Source organism: Podarcis melisellensis (assembly GCF_964234715.1).
Source record: "Podarcis melisellensis genome assembly, chromosome: 16".
Classification (NCBI taxonomy): Eukaryota; Metazoa; Chordata; class Lepidosauria; order Squamata; family Lacertidae; genus Podarcis; species Podarcis melisellensis.
The window spans coordinates 38,884,031-38,904,231 of NC_138533.1; the positions used below are offsets into that span (position 1 = coordinate 38,884,031).

The 20,201-nt window shown below is 42.8% G+C and overlaps 2 protein-coding genes across 2 annotated transcripts in view; both read left to right on the forward strand.

Moving 5' to 3' along the window:
• Nucleotides 1-10,742, forward strand: part of ATP6V0A2 (ATPase H+ transporting V0 subunit a2) — a 28,331-nt gene extending 17,589 nt beyond the window's left edge. The window contains exons 13-20 of the mRNA XM_081892775.1: nucleotides 579-666; nucleotides 1,589-1,707; nucleotides 3,381-3,594; nucleotides 5,745-5,864; nucleotides 6,881-7,000; nucleotides 8,022-8,139; nucleotides 8,962-9,133; nucleotides 9,401-10,742. Coding sequence (XP_081748901.1) covers nucleotides 579-666; nucleotides 1,589-1,707; nucleotides 3,381-3,594; nucleotides 5,745-5,864; nucleotides 6,881-7,000; nucleotides 8,022-8,139; nucleotides 8,962-9,133; nucleotides 9,401-9,500 — 1,051 coding nt within the window. The 3' untranslated portion in view covers nucleotides 9,501-10,742. The remainder of the gene's footprint in view (nucleotides 1-578; nucleotides 667-1,588; nucleotides 1,708-3,380; nucleotides 3,595-5,744; nucleotides 5,865-6,880; nucleotides 7,001-8,021; nucleotides 8,140-8,961; nucleotides 9,134-9,400) is intronic.
• A 2,575-nt stretch (nucleotides 10,743-13,317) lies between these two features.
• The window catches only part of DNAH10 (dynein axonemal heavy chain 10), a 119,755-nt gene continuing 112,871 nt past the window's right edge, over nucleotides 13,318-20,201 (forward strand). Inside the window, exons 1-3 of the mRNA XM_081892744.1 lie at nucleotides 13,318-13,542; nucleotides 14,847-14,927; nucleotides 16,367-16,509. Of these exons, the coding sequence (XP_081748870.1) occupies nucleotides 13,323-13,542; nucleotides 14,847-14,927; nucleotides 16,367-16,509 (444 nt within the window). The 5' untranslated portion in view covers nucleotides 13,318-13,322. The remainder of the gene's footprint in view (nucleotides 13,543-14,846; nucleotides 14,928-16,366; nucleotides 16,510-20,201) is intronic.

The following is a 20,201-nucleotide window of genomic DNA, read 5'->3' on the forward strand; positions in this document are numbered from 1 at the left end:
TTTCAGTTCAATTATGAAGTATCTTTTGTGGTGTGCAGAATAATAAATGGCTTACTGGAAAGCAACAGCCAGTAACTGCCATTCTAAAATATTGTGGTAGCTTTTCTCAATCATTTAATGAGAGGGATATGTCCTTCACTTGAAGGACATATTTACTAGCTACCTGTATGCTTGTTGGTGGTGCCACCACCAGGGGCTGCTCTGTTGGCATTGACCTGTGACAGGGCCTTTTCAGTAGCCATCCCATGGTTGTGGAATGCTCTCCCAGGTGAGGTGTGTTTTTCTCCCTCATGATTGACTTCCAGGTGATTTTTTCTTTTTAATTCCTGGGAAGGTTGCACAAGGCCTCTGGAAGGCTGTAAATACTGAGTTGGACTATTGTTCCATGTAGCTAACCATTGTGTACAGTGACTGACTGGCAGGATTTCCGATGGGAAGGTTCCCCAGCCCTACCTGCAAGATGTCACAAGATCCTGGTGGGATCTTGCGGAAGCTTCTGACAGCAAATAGCCTATTGTGGTGATACAAATATCTTTGTTCAAGGCTTAATTCTGCTGCGTGCTTTTTTTTTCTAACAGTGAGGAGGACATGAAGAATCAGTATTTGATGTTAAATCCAAATGCGACTGGAGTGTTCATAGGACCTTATCCTTTTGGCATAGATCCGGTTAGTGTTCTTCCCTGGAGCTTCCACTGTGTGGCAACGATGACCCTATAAAGAAAAAATGGCAGTTTTATGGTTCTGAATCATAGGTCAACAGATTTACAGCTTTAATTTTTATAAATATTTCTGTTTGCTAGGATAGTCCTATAGGGTTGGCAACTCTTCCTTACTTCTTAAGGAAGTGTACATGCTAAAGGTGGAGGGTTCAGTCCCTGACATTTCTGGGTGGGTCTGGGAAGAAAGTTATGTCTGAAACCCTGGAGAGCTGCTGTCAGTAGACCAGAAAATGTGGCCCTCCCAGCTGTTGCTGGACTCTACCTCCCATAATATTTTTCCGTTGACCATTCTGCTTGTGGCTAATGTGAGTTGGAGCCCAACAACACCTAGACGGCCATAGGCTACTCACCCTTGGCATAGGCAATACTAGCTGGACCAAGGGCCTGTTTCTGGGCCTTTGTTCCTAACAGCTTTGTCCCACAGAAGGTAGCTGATCAAAGGCACTATGTGCTATTTTTGTGAAACCCCCCCCCCCCAATATTCATGTTCCCTATACCTGGTCACCTCCCACCTTTGTCAGCAAAGCCACTTAGTAACACCTTTTTCTCATTTCAGTTTGCCCCCTTGGAACCTCTCCCTCAAAGAATTCTCAGCATAGTCCCACCTTGCTGTCTCCACTGTAGCATGGTTTTCCATTTCAAGGACATTATCCTGGGTGTCCCATGTTTTCTAACTTGCAAGAGAACTAAAGTTTGTTTGTAAAAGAGCTACATGGGGTTTCTTGCTTACCTTGCATACAGGAATGCTGGAGAAGGACTCCATACTGTGCTCTATAAATCCTTGCTTGTAGTTAGAATCTGAGCCAATATCTCATTCCTCTTCCTCGGTTAAGTCTGATTCTATCTGCCTCCTGTCTCTCTCTTACCAGATTTGGAACCTGGCAAACAATCGTCTCAGTTTCTTGAATTCCTTCAAAATGAAAATGTCTATAATTATTGGAGTGACCCACATGACGTTTGGGGTCATCTTAGGAGGACTTAACCACTTGTAAGTGTGTGTCTTCACAGGAGAATTGCAGCAACCAAAAGCAGAACAAAGGCATAAATGTATTTTTAAAATTCCTGTTCTTGCGATAAAATGAAAACAGCTCTACAGAAAGCAACAAGCTGAAGCTTACCAAATTATCAATGACTATTAGTGCAAACCTTTCCATGACAATTAGTATAACCTACATTCTCCCTCCAGATTTATCTTGCTGCTCCAGATTCAAAGCCTTTGCTGGGTGCTAGGTGTGTCAAAACTTCTCCTTTAGCTGTTAAGCAAGTTTATATCATTCTTCTGTTGTTTTCCTTCTTAGTTACATGAGGCTTGGGAAGGTTTGTACTGAGGGTCGTAATGAATTGATAAGTCTTGAGAAGATTAATTTTGAGGTTTGGGATTTTTGAAGGTATATATTTATGTGGTTTTAATTGGTGGTTGTTGAAAACTATCATTTATCCTGGACAGTTGGGTACAGTGGAGGTTTGAGGTGAATTGCTTTGCTCTCCTCTGAAATTTTATATGTAAGGATCAAAGCCTATTGGTGAGTATCAGCTTGTTGTGTTTTGTGTACAGTGGGTTTTTTCTGGGCTATTAATATTTTTATTTTTTATAGATTTATTGTGCTTGGGTTCTTTGTTAAATAAGGTCTCCACTGAAAACCTTTGTGTTGAAACACTTTGGGCATATATTGAAATATACAGTCAAGTATAGGATTTCGCCTAGTAAAGGTTTAGTGTTTGTATATAGGATAATTATTTCATTATAATAAATAATTCTGTGTTTTTAATACACCAGTTCCTTAGCTCTGTTGTTTGTTGATAGTTTTTTGTGTGTGCTTCAGTTGTTTGCAACAATTTGGTATGCCTTTTTATTCGAGGTGAGAATTTCTTGGAATAACTTTTATGTATAACCTATTTTTAAAAATCAAGTTGATGAACAAGCACAGCTATTATTCAAGATCTAGCCCACTGTTTAAGGCTCCCTAGAGCTCCCTAGGTAGTAGGGAACCTTGTACATGACCTTACTCTATTTTTTAACATCATCATCATCGTCATTATTATTATTATTATTATTATTATTATTATTATTATTATTATTATTTCCATCTGACTGGGTTGCCCAAACCACTTTGGGCGGCTTTCAGCAAATTAAAACATCAAACACAGTAAAACATCAAACATTAAAAACTTCCCTATACAGGACTGCCTTCAGATGTCTTTTAAAAGTCAGATAGTTGTTTATTTCCTTGACATCTAACGGGGGGGGGGGGTCCCCACAGGGCAGGCATGACCTACTCTGCTCCCTTCCCTGCTCCTGCCACCTCTCTTTCCAAGACATCTATCCTGTGGCTACAAATGGCAAAGAACAGTTTTCTCCTAGGTCTGTAAGCAGCAGCTTATCCAGCATTGCAGAAGAGAGTTGCTGGGCAGTAAATGTCTTGGCATTCATTGTTCAGATCAGGGATGGGGTAACTGTACTCCTGTTGTTGAGTTCCAACTTCCCATATCATGGCCCAGTGGTCAGGGATGATGGGAATTGTGGTCTAACATCTGGAGGTTGCTTCTTTTTTCTTGGCACAGACAGTATATTTATGTATATATAAGCTTTCTCTGTAAAACTGATTTCCACTTTGAATACAAAAAATGAAACGAAATCCACCTTTTTTCTTATTCCACCAGGCATTTCAGGAAGAAGTACAATATTTATTTGGTGTTCATTCCTCAACTTCTGTTCATTCTTTCCATCTTTGGATACCTGGTTTTTATGATCATCTATAAATGGTTGGCTTTTAGCGCGAAGAACTCTGAGACGGCTCCCAGCATTTTGATTTTGTTCATTAACATGTTCCTGTTTCCTAATAAGAGAGAACCACACATCTTTTTCGAAGGACAGGTTGGTAAGCCTTATAATCTGAAAGATAGTCACAGAATTCCTTATCTTTGCCTGTCTCCGGTCTTGCAGTTCAGGGTTTCCTAAAGAGAAAGCAAAACGCACAACTCTTCTGCTGCATTGATTTCAAAGGAATAGTTAGGCATGTACTTAAATTTCCCTAGTTGAAATGAACAGGTCTTTAACAGTACCTAATTTAGGTTGCAGGGACGCAGGTGGCGCTGTGGGTAAAAGCCTCAGCGCCTAGGACTTGCCGATCGAAAGGTCGGTGGTTCGAATCCCCGCGGCGGGGTGCGCTCCCGCTGCTCGGTCCCAGCGCCTGCCAACCTAGCAGTTCGAAAGCACCTCCGGGTGCAAGTAGATAAATAGGGACCGCTTACCAGCGGGAAGGTAAACGGCGTTTCCGTGTGCGGCTCTGGCTCGCCAGAGCAGCGATGTCACGCTGGCCACGTGACCCGGAAGTGTCTTCGGACAGCGCTGGCCCCTGGCCTCTTAAGTGAGATGGGCGCACAACCCCAGAGTCTGTCAAGACTGGCCCGTACGGGCAGGGGTACCTTTACCTTTACCTTTAATTTAGGTTGCTTAAATGTATCTTTTCTAATGTGGCTGAAGGTGTGGGGAGTGGAGCCACTTTGGGGTATATGTACTGGGAATGTGCAGTAGTTACTGAATTTTGGGAAGAGTTAGGTTAATGTATTACAGTGGTACCTCTGGTTGCGCACAGGATCTGTTCCGGAGCTCTGATCAGATCCTGAGGAATTCCCAACCAGAGGTGCCGCTTCTGCGCATGCGTGTGGTGTGGAAGAGCACTTCTGTGCATGCGCACGGGGCAAAAGCTGGAAAAATACTTCTGGGTTTGCCACGTTCGCATCCTGAAGTGTGTGTATCCAGAGGTACCACTGTACTTGGTTCTAGGCATGTATGGAAGATAGTCTTTCCCTGTGCTGGTATTGTTGGCATCCATCTGTCTCAGGAGACGATGGAAGTCAAACCACTGCATTAGCAGCACCAAAGTGACCTCCCCGGGGTGCAAGCCTGGGCAGTGTGTATGTTGGAATTAGGAGGCATCTTTTTGATTCTAGAGAAAGGAATAAAATGTTCTGATAAGAGCAACACTTCTTTTTTAGCAACTCAGTATTGCATAAATGAAAAGATAAGACTAAATCAGAACTTATTTTGTGGGCGCAGTGGCCTGGGATGAAGTGGCATATGAAAGCTGTGGCCTGGAAGAAAAAGAATAAATGTGGAAATATTGTAGTGATGTATGCAAAGTATAAACAAGGCAATATTAATATGTGGTTTCCCCACATTTTTCTCTTTGCTGTTCTTTCTGCACTGATTTGGTTTTTGTCTTTGTTGTGTGTATGGAGATGCAAGTGGCTGCTTTGAAAGGAAGAGAGGCAGTTGAAGAAATATATGGAATTGAACAGACAGCCATACAAAAGTGTTCATTTTAGGGCTTGTAACCCAGTTTTTAAAAAATCTTCAAATGCAGCCCTAAATACACGTATTGAGAAGTAAACCACATGGAACACAGTGAATTCTGAATAAGCATGCATAGAACTGAATCATCAATGCATAATCTCAGTTTTTAGTTAACTGATAAATTTTTACATGTGTTGCAGGAGGCATCATATTAGGAAAGTCATTTCTTCCCCTCCCTCTTCTAGGATGGTATTTGCCAGCTGCAATTTTAACACAACTTTAACTCTTTTATTAAAAAAATCTGCCTGATTAATATGGTCACCTTGGCAGGGGATCAGAAGGGTTCTTTTTAACTATAAATAAATGTTGTGGCCTTACTTTTTTATTGTATTAAAATTAATAAGGTATAAAAAGTAAATGGAAAAAACACCCCAATTCCAAACTGGCATTTAAGTCAGTTGTCATGCAAATCCTTTTCCTGCAAATAATTGACACCTGTCTGAATCCTTTCAGTAATGTATGTGCCAAAGGTGGGGAACCTGTGGTCCTCTAGGTGTTGTTGGAACCAAGTCCCATTAGCTCTATTCCAGCATTCAGGGATTGTGAGAGTTGTAATTTAGTGATTCCTGGAGATGTCCACAGTGATGTCCACAGATTGTGTAGGGAGGAGGGAATCAGCCTCCACATAAAACAGCTTTGTCTTTTTTGCCTCCTCTCTTTCAAAACAGATGGTTCTACAGAAATTTCTCCTGTCTGTTGCTGTGCTTTCAGTTCCAGTGCTGCTTTTTGGAAAACCACTTTATTTATACTGGTTGAGCAATGGAGGCCAAAGCATCGGGGCATACAGAGTATGTATTGGAAATAACTGCCTATGATAGCATGTGTGTTATAAGATTGGCAAAATCCTTCTTCCAATTAAATGTATGTTCTCTGAATTAGTTTGATGGCTCTGTAAACACATGTTCCTTTTGGTTAGGGGGCAAGGAAAAAAGGATAAGAATAAATACCATTTTGTTACAGCCAAAAGTAATAAAATGAAGTTCTGTAACAGTGTAGCCCAATTGACCAGCCTATGACTACAGGCAGAGGTTGCGTTCCTGGGTATCGCACACATATGTGAAATCATGTATAGTGGGGATCACCGTCTAAAAGCCAAACTACTCTAAAAACCCACCCAACTTCACGACAATTGTTCTCTCCAAATCTCCTTTCTCAAACTCCAACTCTCCACAGCCTGAAATATCAGTGCAAAGGGTCATAGGATTGCTAACCATTTTCTTGCTCTTTTTGCACCATTTCGGCCATTTCCCCACTGTTTCTGGGCCATTTTGTGGCTTTTTGCTGTTTAAATTGATTTTATTTATTTCCTGGCACTGTGCAGGTGCGGTCACGCATGTGTTAAACACATGAAAGTGGGGAGACATCTGTATTATTATTATTATTTAAAAAGCAAGGATTGCCAAGCTGGCCCAGGTATTGACATGACCCTTACCGGTTGTTGATCTTGTGAACAGGCATTCTGCTGTGAGGCTGTTTTTGGCCCTTGAGGTCTTGCTAAGTTGTGCCACTGGGAGGGTTCCCTAAAGTGCAGCTAATTCTTACTCTTCACACACTATAAAAGCAACCTTAATTCAGTAGAGGGTTGTGGGTAGAGTGTGTTTCAGCTCTCAAAATTTTGGGTAGCACTGAGATAGAAGTACAGAAGGCTTCATTGCATTTTAAAAAGTTGGTCACCTTTCTTGAGAACTAGATCTTTAGCACTTGGGTTTTTGGGGGGCTGGTGGAGATGGCTTGCATGGTTGCTGTAATCCAACTTGAGGTGGGGTGAGTGATACAATTCAATTTTTTATTTTAAATTCTCCAGAAAGGCTACCGGTTAGTACGGAAAGAAAGTGAAGAAGAAATTGCTCTGCTGAGAACCCATGATATTGAAGAAGGAAACAGCTCTTTGGACCACAGGCACAAAGATGAGGAGAAAGAAGAGGTAGATGTGTGTGTTTCACAGACACTGCCTGTAGTTTGGAGCTATGTAAAAGGAATCATCTCAGTGCAGCACAGGGCGTGTTCACCTTCCCCTTCAGTTTGTGGTGTTATATTTCTTTCGGAAGGACCACCCCACCCCCCTGTGGCTTGTATGCATTTATCAGCAATCTGGAAGACTGCAAAATGTGATGTTATATAATCTCTCACAGGCCACCTACAGGATGCTGGCTCTTATTTCAAACCCCTCCTCAAAACGCCCTTTTTAGGGTGTCCTGAACTCTGGCATTTAAATTAATGCATACCCCCCTGCATTTACCCTTGCCCATAAATCCCTTCCTTTCTTTCTGTTGCCTCTCCCTGTGTTAAATTTTAGATTGTAAGCTCCTTGGGGAAGGGACCTGTCATCTTGTCATTTGTTACTGTGCTGTCCTGGGCTTATTGAGGGTGCTATCTAAATATTCCCTAGAAAACTTCTAGCAATAGTTTTTTCAAATGTTCTGCCTCCAGAGAGCCTTTTCATGCTGAGTTGACTACTCTAGAACTAATGTGTATTGCAGAGGATTCAGGATAGTGTTGCATGATTGACACAGCATGCTGTGAAGCCTCTATGGTCCCATGCATGGAGTATGTGCCTAAGATAAAACCTAACGCTTCTCTGTGCTTTGGGGGCAGTAAGGGTAAAACCTGCCCAAGGAATACCATTTTAAAACACCATAGAGCAAGTTCAGAGAGGCTGACTGAGATGTGGCAATGCTCATTACTGTCTACACTGGCAGGCAGCCCCTTTTCAGGATTGTAGGCAGGATTTTCTCCCAGCCCTATTTGAAGATGCTGGCGATTAAACCTGGGACCTTCTGCTTGGTCCTTCCTGATACCCAACAAAGTCATACTCTGTAGGCCTATCGATCTCAGTGGGTCTACTCTGAATATGACTAGCACTGGCTACCACCTACTGAAATGAATTTGATGTGTCCCGGGAATTCTAAAGTACATCTGTATGTTTACATATTATTTTGCTTTAGTTTAACTTTACAGATGTATTCATGGATCAAGCTATCCATACCATTGAATATTGTCTAGGATGCATCTCCAACTCTGCTTCATACCTCAGGCTCTGGGCTCTTAGTTTGGCCCATGCACGTAAGTATCCTGCATGCAGTCTCAAACGCTCTTATTTTCTTGTTCCCACCTTGGTTCTTTAGGAATCCCCCCCCCACGCTTTTGATTTTAAAACAAATATAAAACATATTTAATTCTAATGTACATATTCATTGTCCTGTTCAGACATAATAAAAATTGGTTTCCTACTATGTGAATGGATTGCTTAAATTCAACCCTCCCTTCTCCTCTTTCCATACTGCAAGGAGATTTTCAATTTTAAACTATAATAATTGTTCCCTATAATGTATGAACTTGGAGAACTGTGGTATATTGAAGCTATGGTTAGTAAAGAGGCCAGAATCTGAAACCATGGTTTGACCTCAGCTTTTTTCCACATGTTTTTATTAAAATGTTTTTCATGAGTAACAAAGGTATATTCAGTATCTCTGTGTTCAAATGGTAGAGTTCAAATCATACGGTTCAGTTGCATTCAGTATGATGATACATTGTTGGTATGGGCAGTATTGGGTTGAAGGTGAAGAAGCAAACTGCATTTCCCTAAATATAGACACCATAGGAAATACACTTAACTTAAAAGCGAAAGCAAATTTTCCAGTCTTGCCAGTATGAAGTGGGGACAGATGATCATGCAAGCTAAGAGCTTTCCACAGCTCATCCACATAGTCCAAAGCCACAGTTTCCTGTTGCGTCTGAACAGGGCATGATTAAGGTATTACATCTTCAACTGCTTTTAATAATGAGGAATGTGTCCCTGGCAAAATTACTTGTCCTTTAGGCACGTCATGTGGTAAAGTATTAAAAAGCAGGATTTGGGACAGTTTATTGTGTTTTTATTTTTAGAATTATCAGAAGTCCTCTGGGCAATGATCATGAGAGTGGGCCTTCGCGTGGATGCGACTTATGGGATCATCCTTCTGATACCAGTTTCAGCCTTATTTATGGTTCTAACAATATTCATTCTTTTAGTCATGGAAGGTCTTTCTGCTTTTCTACATGCTGTACGACTTCACTGGTATGTGTGTTCCTTTTAATATATACGTGTGTGTGTGTGTGTGTGTGTGTGTGTCGCTTGCTAGCAAAACATTTTGGATTTTTTAATTAAAAAATGTAAAGCTTAATTTTTATTTTTAAAGTAAATGAATCCTTTATTGACATTAAGTATGTTCCACTTGAAAGTAATTATTCATTGTGGATACGATTCAGAGCATGTTTGCCTAGCAGTTTTGAACGGGGTCCGTGTGATTGCCTTTATCTTAATGTAGTGCTTTTCTTTTTACAGGGTAGAATTTCAGAACAAGTTCTACGCAGGCGAAGGATACAAGTTCACACCTTTCTCCTTTCAAGACATTTCTTTACATTGTAATAGATACATTGCATAGTTTGGCTGCTGTAGTCGGTACATCTCTAGAGTTGTTTGAAAATAATCATGTACCTATTTGTCATTCTTGTACAGTTCATTGTAGAAAAGAAAAACACTGATTGCCTTACAATGCAGCCAAATAATTTTGTAATATATAACCTCACATTTGGATTTTGCTAACGTGGATTTCTGGTAAATAGTCACAAAAATGTCTGTGTTTTCCAGTCATGAGCACATATAAATTGATTTTAAAATTGATTCTAAATATCTCATTGCTGCTTTTAAAAATGCTGCAGGTATTTTTAAGAGCAGTTTCTTTTCTTTTGTAAACCCTTACAGTGCATCCGATATGCCCTTAACTGGAAGTAAGCCCCATTGAACCTGAGTTCAGTACTGAAAAATGCCTTGTCATTCCTGTTAGTACTACTGCACCTTCATGATTACTCATAGCTCAGAAAATCAGGCAGCAGCTGAGAACGAAGTTGCTTACCTTTCAGTATTTACAGAAAACTATTAAGACTTGGTTATGCAGTCTAATACATGGGCTAAGATATTGTTTAAAAGCTTTTTGCCTCTGGTTTGAGCAAGAGCTATGCTATTTTTTTGCCATTGCACATCCTACATTTTGAATATAAGAGGAAGGATTTGAAAGCCGTGCCAGCTTTTGGATTCACTAAAAAACTAGGAAGCCTGTGGCCTTGAATTTTTTAAGGAAATGCCTGTTAAGTTGACCAAGGAGCAAGTTATAGGGGCTCACAGTGATTCTCTTCCAATATTGCTACCTGAAATTATTTTGCAAGGTATTAAATATTCTAATTTAACTCCTGGTGGAACTTAAACTTCATTTGCTTAAATGAGAAAAAGATTCCTTGAAATTAAGTATATGCTTATGTAAGTTTCTTCAGTATTGCTGTCTGGATATCCCCATACCTTTTGTTCAGTGTTGAATGGCAAACTACCTGAGTTAGTACAAGTTCTTAGAAAACAATTACACACTCCATTTATGCACATCATTCCATTGCTGGAACTTAATACTTGCAAAATCAGGTTCTAGTTTAATTTTGCTTTTGACACAGCAGTGAATTTGAATGAAACTTGTTTATACTCGGTGAAGACAGCTACCTTTTAAAAGGTTTTTTTAATTTCAAAATGAAAATGGAGGTATTTCACCTTACCGAGTTTTATAATTGCCAGCAGAATAAATCTAGCCTTCTTTCATATTCATCTTAAATAAAAACTAATCACTCATTTTGAGAACAAACATTGTGCCTGTTAAATTGTAGCTTACAATGAATTATGATGGTGATGATTTAAACCTCTGGGGAACCAAGCTGTGGGGGAAATGAGGATATGAGTCCCTAGAGAAAATGATTGGATGAGAATGGGCGAATACAAGAGGTGGGAGGAGAACTATTATTGTAGGGATGGTGGCAGGATGAGAGTGGGTTGTATTGTTCAGGAAATATAATCATTACAATGGATACAAGAGACTGCCCAGTAAAAAATATCACATCCTTAGATTAATGTAGTCTGGAACCATTCTGCTGTAACACCTTAATGGTTAAATTCTCCCTTGTCACCCATCATAATCTACTGAAGAAATGGAAGAAAAAGAATGGGCTACTCTGGTTGTGAGTAGAGGTGGATGGTGTCTTCAATGCATGTGTGTGTGTGTGTGTGTGTGTGTGTGTGTGTGTAAAACTTATTGTGCAGAAAAAGGGGTCTGGGTTAAAGGCGGATCTACATGGATCCTCCACTTTTTAAAAAATAACTTCAACAAATCCAGTGTCAAAACACATCTGGAAGGCACGCCTACAGACTGGACTATAAAAACGTGGATCCAACACTGCAGCACCACAAAAACATGGATCCTCATGAATTCATATGATTTTTATATTGAAACAAAATAAAAACACCATGATACTCTACACCACGTATTTGTCTATAGGCAGAACCAAAAAAAATCACGCATCCACTGTTTCGTGGTACCGCAATGGCGCAAAAACATGGTTAAAAAACACGGATCCTCATGATTTTTGCACTAGATCAGCCCGAAGTCACCATCAGATCAAACAGCATGGCCATGGGCACAGCATGCACCACAAAAATCACGGATCCATGGCTTCCTGGCAAGACCGTGGCCCAAAAACGTGGTTCTGAAGCACGGATCCTCACACTTCTTGCATTGGGCCACCCCTAACTCACTGTCAAATCACACATCATGTCCAGGGGCACAACCTGCACCACAAAAATCACGTATCCACGGCTTCCTGGAAACTCCATGGCCCAAAACCGGGGTTCTGAAGCACGGATCCCCATGAATCCTCATGCTTTTTGTCTCTACTTTCCAGGGACAGTCCTGGATTTACAGAAGCCATTCTGGTTTCTGATTTGATCCCGGAAAGTCCCGCTTTTTCTTCAGAGAAATGTTGGAGGGTGTGGTATGATATCCCTGAGAGAAACGTCATGAGGGCATGGAGTCGTGTGATCCTGGAGCCAAGAAGATCAAGTAACTATGCAACCTTTAGAAGGCAGCTGAAGGCAGCCCTGTATAGGGAAGTGCGCAATGTTTTCTTATGTTTTGATGTATGTTGGAAGCCGCTCAGAGTGGCTCTGGCAGCCTTAGTCAGATGGGTGGGGTATAAATAAAATAATAATTATCATTATCTTATTATATCATTAATATTATAATATCAAATATTACTATTATTTTAATAATTTTAAGGTCGTACATATATATAAAATAAATGTTCATAAATGTACTAAGCACACACACAAACTGAAGGAAGGTGAGGACAGGTGACCTCACCTAGGCCCGAAGTCACCCCCCACCAAAGCAGGCTCAAAGCTTCTCAAAGCTTTTCAAAATCATTTTCTCAGCAGCTAAGCATCAGAAACATTCCGCTTGCTGTAACTAAAAAGATTGTAACAAAGGTAGAGAACAGTCCATTGTTTCTCAGGCCTTTCTGATGCCTTCTGGCCTTGCTAAAGAACCACATTGCAACTTCCTTTCTGTCCGGGAACCAGGCCAGAACAAGAGATTGAAACATATCTGAACACTCTGAAACCCCTTTCCTGGGAAGGGTGCCAAGAGTCCCAATAGTCCCAAGACAGCTTTCTGTTCATGCTCAGGAACCTCAACATGGGGCAGGACTCTGGAAGAAGGAGGAGAAAGGAGGAGGGAATTGGAAAGGGGTATATATGCTTGTGCACATGACTGTGAACTCGTGCATGCTTTTTGTGACTTATCACACTTGCTCCTTCTACCAGTTCATGGATGGTAGAAATAAAACCTTTTTCTCCGAAACTATTCCTTGAGTGTCTGTTGACTCCCACTTCCCTTTCCCAGGTGCAATATTTTTCCCACCCAAGGGCAAAGCCTCATAAGGCTACAAAACCACATATCTGAAGCGCACAGAAAAAGTCCTGAAACCATTTTGTCCCTCCCAAATTTACCTGTTCCAAATAGCACATTGAAATGATGGTTAATGATAAAGGCTTGATGTTGTTGGAGATTGCTAAGGCTAAGGCTAGCTTGGAAGATTTGATTTCTACCCTTACAGGCTTGCACTTTTTTAAAAAGTGGAGGATCCATGAGGATCCGCCTTTAACGCAGACCCCTTTTTCTGCACGATGAGTTTCACACACACACACAGTCCGTAATAAATTATTTTTCATCAATGTTCTTTCTTGAATTCCGCCCATTTTTCTATGGCGCGCGCCGCGTTGCCTCAGGCTCTTGGCGCCGTGCGCGCGCCCGCCCTGCGGCCTAGCGCCGTTGCCCTGGCGACGGAGGCGCGTCGGTTGGCCGGCGAGCCGAAAGCGGGCTGCGGGGCGAGCCATGGACGACGTGCGGGTGCAGTGGGTGGGCGACCGGCTGCAGAGCGCGCTGGGCGTGAAGGACGGGGCGCCCTTCGAGGAGCTGCTCAACCGCAACGACGGCGACGAGGCCGAGATCCTCCTGCGCTTCCTCAACCTGGGCGCCAGCGCCGAGGAGGGCCAGCCCGCCGCCCTCTTCTTCCGCCAGGAGATCCGCCTCGACGAGGTCGACGTCGAGATCGGTGCGCAGAGGGCCTCTGGGCGCGTGCAGAGGGCCTTCCCCGCTTCGAGCAGGGACCTCTCAGGGAAAGCCCACGTGCTCCAGATATTTTAGGCTGCATGGGATTTGTAGTCCACAACTGCCCTCCTTCGTCTTTGCCCCCTGAAGGGACTCAAGGCGACTTATGGATAAAAGGGAACTGCTGCGCTGCAAACGGGGGGGGGGGAATCCAACAATTAAAAAACCAATTAAACATCAATGAAGTTATATATCTATCGGGAGGGGTGCCACATTGGCTGTCCCTGGAATCCTCTCACCGCTCCTCCCTCATAGGAACACAGGAGAAGCTGCCTCCTATCAAGTCAGATAATTCGGCAGTGCAGCCTAATGCTGCCTGCACTAACTGGCAGTGGCAGTAGTTATCCAGGGTTTTAGACAGGGGGTCTCGGGACGGCACTTTTCCTACAGAAAGTGTGTGCTCCTTTGAGCATTTGCTGAGTGCCTTAACTCTCCGCACACAGAATGACCATAGCTCTGTGTGCCATCGCCTTTCATTTGCCACAAACGCCTGCCTGTTAGAGGCAGAGAAATGATAGAGTGTCTCTGAGCATATACAGAGTGCCCTGATCCAGTTGCTGAGTAGCAACATCCTTGCATCCTTCCTCCGACATCAGTATCTTCTGCCTTGACCATGTAACAGAGTTATGATATATATTAAAAAAAACCCTCCTGCATGTCTCAGAGTACTTTCCCACCACTTTACTGTGATTTTCCCCAGTCCGTATCTGTACTGGAATTGTTCTAAAAATGTTTTTATTGTTTTATTGCTTGTTGTTTGCTGCCCTGGACGCCTTTGTGAGGAAGGACTGAGTATGGATTTAATAAATAAACAACACAATCTTCAGTCCTTCCCTCATCATAACTTTCAGGTCCAAAGATTCTTTAGCTTCTCCCAGGTAGTCAGGCGTAGCATCTTTGTTTCGGGATGTCAGAAATCACAACTGAAGAACAGCTGTTCAATTGTAACAATATAATACAATGTAACCATTATTTTATATATTCCAGGGCTTAGTTTGACTTCACAAACAAGCTTCAGGTTGAAGCCCTGGCTCAAATTGTGCACTCTGAGTAGTTCTTCTTTCTGAACCTGCTAACTTCAAAGGAGAGGATTCCTTTATGGAGTCTCTTCTTACTTGGCTGTCAGTGGACAGAGGAGTTTCCTGTGTGCATTCAGAGTCCATGCAAAGCTCTGGATTGGGCTCACAAATCCAGCTTCGGTTTTTTGTAACTTCTGTGTGATGCTTTTCTTTGTTTCTTTCTGAACAGATGTTCCCTATGAAGAAGACGAGGAAGATAATCGTTCAGAGAAGATGGCTGCAGCGTCCAGCAGTTCAATGGTAGAATCAAGTACGTAAAGGAAACAATTCCGAAAAAGCCTCACTAACAGCTGGAGACTCAACTACAGAAAGAGTTAGAGTTAAATTAGACGTGATTTAGGATCACAGTTTCTTTGTTTTTAAAATGAATTGTGGGATCAGAAGGTATGTAGCACTCTGGAACACAGTATGTATCCAGGTAAGTGAATATAGGATAACAGTCTCTGGTTATGGGCTGCAAGAAGATCAAACCTCTCCATTCTGAAGGAAATCAGCCCTGAGTGATCACTGGAAGGACAGATCCTGAAGCTGAGGCTCCAATACTTTGGCCACCTCATGAGAAGAGAAGACTCCCTGGAAAAGACCCTGATGTTGGGAAAGATGGAGGGCACAAGGAGAAGGGGACGACAGAGGACAAGATGGTGGGACAGTGTTCTCGAAGCTACCAGCATGAGTTTGACCAAACTGCGGGAGGCAGTGGAAGACAGGAGTGCCTGGCGTGCTCTGGTCTAGGGGGTCATGAGGAGTCAGTCACGACTAAATGACTAAACAACAAATATTTTTAGGGGCTTAACTTGCTGGACTACAGCTCCCATCATCCTAGACTATTAGAAATCTGAAGGCTAGGAGAAAAGCTTTTAACGCATTTGCTGATCCAGCACCTCTTGTATCTGTCGTAGACCCAGTTGAGAGATAACAATTGCTGTCAAATGTTGAAGCCCTGGCTTATAAGGACCAACATCCCATTAATTCTTGGGAGATTCAGTTGCAGAGTGGTACTTACAGCCTTGGAGAAGTAGGGGAGATATTTCAATATTCAGGGAGTGGAGAGCCCCAGGCTTGAGGGCCAAATGTGGCCCTCCAGATCCCTCCATATGGTCCTTGAAACTCTTCCCAGGCCACCCCCACTCACTGGCTGTGCTTCACATCTTTAATATTTTTGCCTGACTGGAACTCTTGCTTGTCTGGATGGAGAATAGAGAGAGGTGTGTGAGTATATTTAGAAACTAACCTAGTGTACAAAAGGGAGGCGGAATACATTTGTTGTCCTGCCCACTTTTGCTTCTGGCCCTGCTGGGATGTGGCCCTTGGAAGATTGCCCAGAAGAGAGTGAGTAATCATTGTGCCGTTATTATTTGTATTGTGTTTTAAATATAAGCTGCCTCGAGAGCTTTGGTTGGTAGGTGGGATGAAAATCCTCCCAAATGAATGAATGAATGAATGAATATTGGCCATGCCAGCGGGGCCAATGGGAGCTTACCCTCACCAGCGGGGCCAATGGGAGCTTACCCTCACACTCCTGACTTCCCAGTATCTCGTCAGAGGTATACTGCTTCTGCACAAGGAGGCTCTATTTAGCTGTACTTGGGCCCCCTTGAAGTGAGCCCTCTCCTATAGCTCAGGTTGCATGATTGATATGTTGCACTCATGTTTGCCACTGACTTCTTATTCCAAATATTCCTTTTTTAGAGAGAGATCGAAAAAGCAAAAGTTCTCTGCCCGAAACTGGCGAGAAACCTGTGGCGGACCACTCTTCTGCAGCTTCCCTTGGGAGCTTGACTGATATAGAGCATGAACTGGGTATGGGCGGTGGAGCAGTTAGGATGTATAAAGTAAGTGTGTTTGTCTTCAGTGCTGGCTTTTCAGTGCACCAAAAACATGGGCTTTCCATAGAAAAGTCAAAGCAAATAGGTCTGCTCAGTGTATTAGGAAACCTTGCACAGATGGGTTGTAGCCAACTAAATTACAGTAGACCCCCTGAAATTAATTCATCTACGTTAGGCATGTCCATTTTGAATGGCTATACCTTGAGCAGTACTATCATTGGATGAAACACATTCGTTATGAATTCCACCGAGAAGCCCTTCATTTCATTTCCAGATAATTTCATGAGAATCTCAACTTTCAGGCTCATTTTCCATTTTCATACATAGTTAACATGTTCTATATAATTTTAAATATAATTCTCCGAAGTTTCATTACCTGGCAAGAGTTTTTCAAAATCACATTTTGAACATGAATAAAACAGCCAGAAGCATGATATGCAAGATGACTCAGAAGTTCTCTGTTCCGCCCCCTCCAAAGTTCAGTTAAAGATCTCCCAAAGACAATAGAGAATAGGTTAAATACTTTATTGTATCGATATCGGTGCTTTCTCATTTGGTGAAAGACAAGAAATGTTATGTTCAGAACAAAATCATATGAGCTTAGGACAATAAAACTTACATTGGTTCAGCATGTTACATTAGTTACAAAAGCACACTCCCCGCGCCCCCCCCCATGAAAAGTAAAGCCAGTGTAAGTTGAGTACGCTGATGTGCTATTACACTGGATCCAAACTGTTCAGCAGCAAGGCAGTTGCTGCTCTGCCTAAACATGGCAGCAGAGAAAACAAACCTTTAAAATAGTGTTCTATACTGGGTTGTCAAGTCACATGGCCCAGCAGAGTCAGGGTTACACTTCATATCTTTGCTTGAGTCAAGGACTTAGCGTCACTGGAAATCCACTGCATCCTAAGTTGCTCGTTCCAACAGATCTTGCCATAGGAATGACTCCAAAGCCTATTATTTGTACCATACCATCTGAGACAGGTTCCTGTCCTGGACAAGCTCTCAGTCTTAAAGACAAGTCAGACAAGTGGGTGGAGATATGTTAATACTTTGAGGATGGAGATAATCTAATTATGTGTTAATACGTTTAGCAATCATATACCCTTTTAAGGTTTATTTATTTTAAACCTTATTATGGTTTAGAAAATTGTAGAATTTATATTTCTCTATTAGACTCTCACCCCTCTTTCCTGAAGCATGTACAAGCTTCTACAAACTTCCCCTCAGAGGCATCCGGGAGGGAAGCCCATCTTGTTTGGTATTCCCTAGCTAGGCTGGAGAGGAATGAGGAATTTTGCTCCCATTGGAGCATATATAAACAAATATATAATAGTAGTAATAATAATAATAATAATAATAATAATAATTTATGAGTCTACTTCCCTTTAAGATTGCAGCAAGAAAGGAAAGGAAAGGGAAGAGACTTCCTCCTCCTCTTTTACACTGAGTTTGGATGAGCCTAGAACTCCCTGCAGGGAACTTGCTGGTGTGCCCAGTTACTTCCCTGAGTGGAGTGCTAAGATGGATCATCTCTCCTGATTTTAGGCAGGGGAGCAATCCTGCTTGGTTCACCCTCATGTAGGAAGCTCTCTTGCACCCCTAAACACAGCAGGATCACTCCCTATTTTTATTGGGTGATGTGAAGGGGGAGCAATCCTGTTTAGTGCTGACCCCATTTGAGCTTCAAAGGCTCCTGACAACCAAGCCCCACCCTTTCTGGCAAGCCCTGCTGTTACCTGTAAGATGTCACCTGTTGGGAGTTTGGGTGTGGCTGGCCCAAAATGGCCTCATGGCCAAATGGAAGTCTGGTGGGCCAAGATTGGCTAATGGGCTGGAGGTTCTCCTGATCTAAAATTACAAAATTAATCTCGGGAACTGAAGGTCTCTTGCCTTGGTTTAGAAAACTCCGTAACACTGTAAAAGGTTGAAGGCACACATATAAATGAATTTTAACATAACCTAAAACACACATAGGCCTCACTTACCAAATACAATGCATTCCCTGAAAATTGTTCATTAGGGGAGTGTTTGCATAACGACTCAACAGTTTCCATTTATTCCTATGGAAAAATTTCTTAATATGTACCAAACCATGGAATTTTAACCCCCAAAGCTAAAAACCCTCAGGAAAGGCAGGAAAATCCAAGAAAAATGCTATCTTATTTATCTAATCACTCCCCTTCCCTCCTCCCCCTGTTTCTCAGCCAGCCAGCAAAAGGCAAACAAGGAAGCAAAAAATGCTCTCTGTTTGGGTATCTGAATCTGTGGTGTGTATAGTGAGGTTTGGGCACTAATTCCTCATGTTCGGATAAGCTCATTTTCAGTTAGTGAACATTTGTAAAGTGGGACCTGCTGCATGTAAACTCCATGAGCACAGGGTATAATGTCCTTATGGAAACTGGTTAGGCTGAAACAAAGTGCAGAAGCAGAAACAGTCGTGCAAATATGGTGTCAGTTGGCAGCTTAGTTTTTGTTGTGCTTGAAACTAGGAAACAAATCATTAGAGCATTGCCATAGCTAAGTTTAAATTACCATGGGCATTACAACTTTCCACATGGAATTGATGCTGAATTGATGTTGACTAGCAACTCGTGAATACCTAGTAAAGTGTAATATGCACAGTGTTTTGCTTTGGAGGCATTTATTTGTGAGTGTATCAAAGAATGTTCCTATGTTACACTGGCCATATTACATCGGCCACAGGTGATTTGTAAGAAAACTTTTTTTCCACAGTTTCCAATAATAATAAAAAAAATCTCAACAACTTTGGCCAACCCCCCCCCCCCCCGTAAACATATGGTATTGGAAACATGGTATGCTTCCTATGAAACATCAGCTCTTAAGTGTATACAGTGGTACCTCAGGTTACGAACTTAATTCATTCTGGAGGTCCATTCTTAACCTGAGGTGCGCTTTTGCTAATGGACACACAATTTCTGATCTCATCCTGGGGCAAAGTTTGTAACCTGAGGTACAGTGGTGCCTCGCAAGACGAAATTAATTCGTTCCGCAAGTTTTTTCTTCTTGCGAGTTTTCCGTCTTGCGAAGCACGGTTTCCCATAGGAATGCATTAAAAATCAATTAATGCGTTCCTATGGAGACCGCTTGCCAGGCTGGCAGTGCGGAGAAGGGCTTTTCTCCCCACCGCAAGCCTTCAGCACAGGTACGGGAACAGAGGGGAAGGCACACAGCGCTTCTCCTCTGTTCCCGGGGCTTGTGGTGGGAGGAGGGTTTTTCCTCCCCACCGCCAACATTCAGAACAGCATTCTGAATGTTGGCGGTGGGAAGGAAAACCCTCCTCCCGTCGCCAGCCTTCGGAGCAGCCTTCCGAAGGCTGCTGGTGGGGCGGAGAGACCTCCTCCCGCCGCCAGCCTTCGGAGGAGCCTTCCGAAGCCTGGCGCGGGGAGGAGGCCTCTCCGCCCCATCGCCAGCCTTCGGAGGAGCCTTCCGAAGCCTGGCGCGGGGAGAAGGGCTCTCCGCCCCACCGCCAGCCTTCGGAGGAGCCTTCCGAAGCCTGGCGCGGGGAGAAGGTCTCTCCGCCCCACCGCCAGCCTTCGGAGGAGGTCCAAGGACAGTGGGGAAGACGCGCTGCGTTTCCCCGCTGTCCCGGAGATTTCCCTATGGGCTTTCGTCTTGCGAAGGAAGCCCATAGGGAAATTCGTTTTGCGAAGCGCCTTTCGTCTAGCGGGTTTTCC